At 35.0% G+C, this 2,011-nt stretch overlaps 1 protein-coding gene across 1 annotated transcript; it reads right to left on the reverse strand.

The window, feature by feature from the left end:
- Positions 1 to 316: 316 nt before the first annotated feature.
- Positions 317 to 1,261, reverse strand: LOC124233424 (olfactory receptor 502-like). The gene has a single exon (XM_046650535.1). The coding sequence runs from the start codon at positions 1,259 to 1,261 to the stop codon at positions 317 to 319; it is 945 nt and encodes a 314-aa protein (XP_046506491.1).
- Positions 1,262 to 2,011: the final 750 nt, after the last annotated feature.

Below are 2,011 nucleotides of genomic sequence, written 5' to 3' on the forward strand. Positions count from 1 at the left end.
TAAACTTACAGCAGAGAACATCTTTTGAAAAGATATAAATAAATAAAGTGTTAAAATGATTTTAGAGATTAAGTATTTTCATGTTAACCAATTTGTGTTATTAATTAAAAGTTTTATTTTGTTTTATTAAATATTACTCACTATGGCCCTCTGATTTACAATTTGATATGAGAAAATCCACCCCGTACCTTTAGCTGCACACTGGCTAATGAAATGACATATGGATGACATATTTAGATAACAGACATTCAATTTCCTTTTATTATTATATTTATGGCAAATTATCACATAAAATCCTACAAAATAATGGGTTTCACTAACAAAACACTTTTCTAGCAAGCTCTTTCTTCAGAGCCCCCTTAATTTCATTGTTCCTGAGACTGTAGATGAGGGGGTTCAACATGGGGATCGCTACCATGTAGAATATGGACACCACCTTGTTCTGGTCAGTTGTGTAGCAAGACTTGGGCAGCACATAAATGAACGTGATGGTCCCATAGTACAGAGTGACAGCTGTGAGGTGTGAGGCACAGGTGGAGAAGGCCTTGTGGCACCCCTCAGTGGAGCGCATCTTCACGATGGTGATGAGGATGCAGATGTAGGAAACAGCTATGACAAACACTGTGGCCACAATGATGGAGCCAGCCACATATGAGGGGACAACTGCAGGAATACTGATAGCCAAACATGAGAGTTCAACTAAAGGAGCATAATCACAGAAAAAATGATTGACTCCATTTGGTCCACAGAAGACTAAAGAATAGACACCAGCAGTAAAAGCAAAAGCATTGAATAAACCACCTATGTAAGACACTATGAGTAACTGAACACAAACTTGTGTGGACATTTTGGTGGAATAAAGTAACGGGCTGCAGATTGCCATAAAGCGATCATATGCCATAGCAGCCAGAAGGAAGCATTCAGTTCCCCCAAAGAAAGCAACAGAACCAAGCTGCATGGCACATCCATAATAGGAGATGGTATTTCTCTCCACCAGGAAGTTTACAAGCATATTGGGTGTGACAGAAGATGATAAACCCATGTCAGCCAAAGCCAAGTGGCTCAGAAAAAAATACATAGGATGATGGAGCTGAGAAGAGATTCTGATGAGAATGATTGTGCTGAGATTGCCAGATACAGTCACCAGGTAGATACACAGGATGACAATGAAGAGAATGACTCGAAGTTTCGGATCGTCAGTTAAGCCCAATAAAATGAACCCTGTCATTTCAGTGTAGTTTCTACCCACCAGGGCATCCATGACACAACGTAGTCGATACCAAAATTCACCTGTGATGAAACATTACATTAAAGAAGCTGTAAATTTAGTCGTTTCATTTTCATTACTACACATAGAGATTATTAAAACAAATAAATTGTTAAAGCTAACTTTAAACTTTTTAAATTCAGAGTCCAGATTTTATATATTTATGTGTAATGAATCTTCTATATTTCAAAAGTTCTTTTTAGAAGAAAAGCTAGAAAACCTACTTCGAATAATATATTTTCCCTTTATATTACATATTTATAAAATGTACTTAAATTGGCTTTAAAACTAAAGATGAAAAAATATAAGCATTATGAGAATAACAAAAAGAAGCGGTATGTATATATTAAAAGTATATAAACATAGGATTATGTAATGGAGATTTGAAATAACTAACAGTTACTGAATATTTACTAAATGATACAGGCACAGGATGAAGAGTTATATATTTAGAGTTCTATTTTAATTTCCGTGAAATAATCTTAAGTACTTTAATTTTATTTATACATGAAGAAACTGACTTTGACAGTAAATCATTTATCTGAATTTACATAGCAAGTGATGGAATCAAGACGTGAATCCCAGGCAATCTGAATTCAGTCCATTCCCTTAGTAACTATGCTATAAAGGAAATTAAAAAATACTTACAATGAAGTTGAGTTTCTTGGACATGGGTGGATAATAAATGACCCTTTCTACTTTCTGAAACTATGTATAAAAGAAGTGCCTAGTTAACCACAAGTT

The sequence above is a fragment of the Equus quagga genome, unplaced genomic scaffold, assembly GCF_021613505.1.
Source record: "Equus quagga isolate Etosha38 unplaced genomic scaffold, UCLA_HA_Equagga_1.0 202574_RagTag, whole genome shotgun sequence".
NCBI lineage: Eukaryota > Metazoa > Chordata > Mammalia > Perissodactyla > Equidae > Equus > Equus quagga.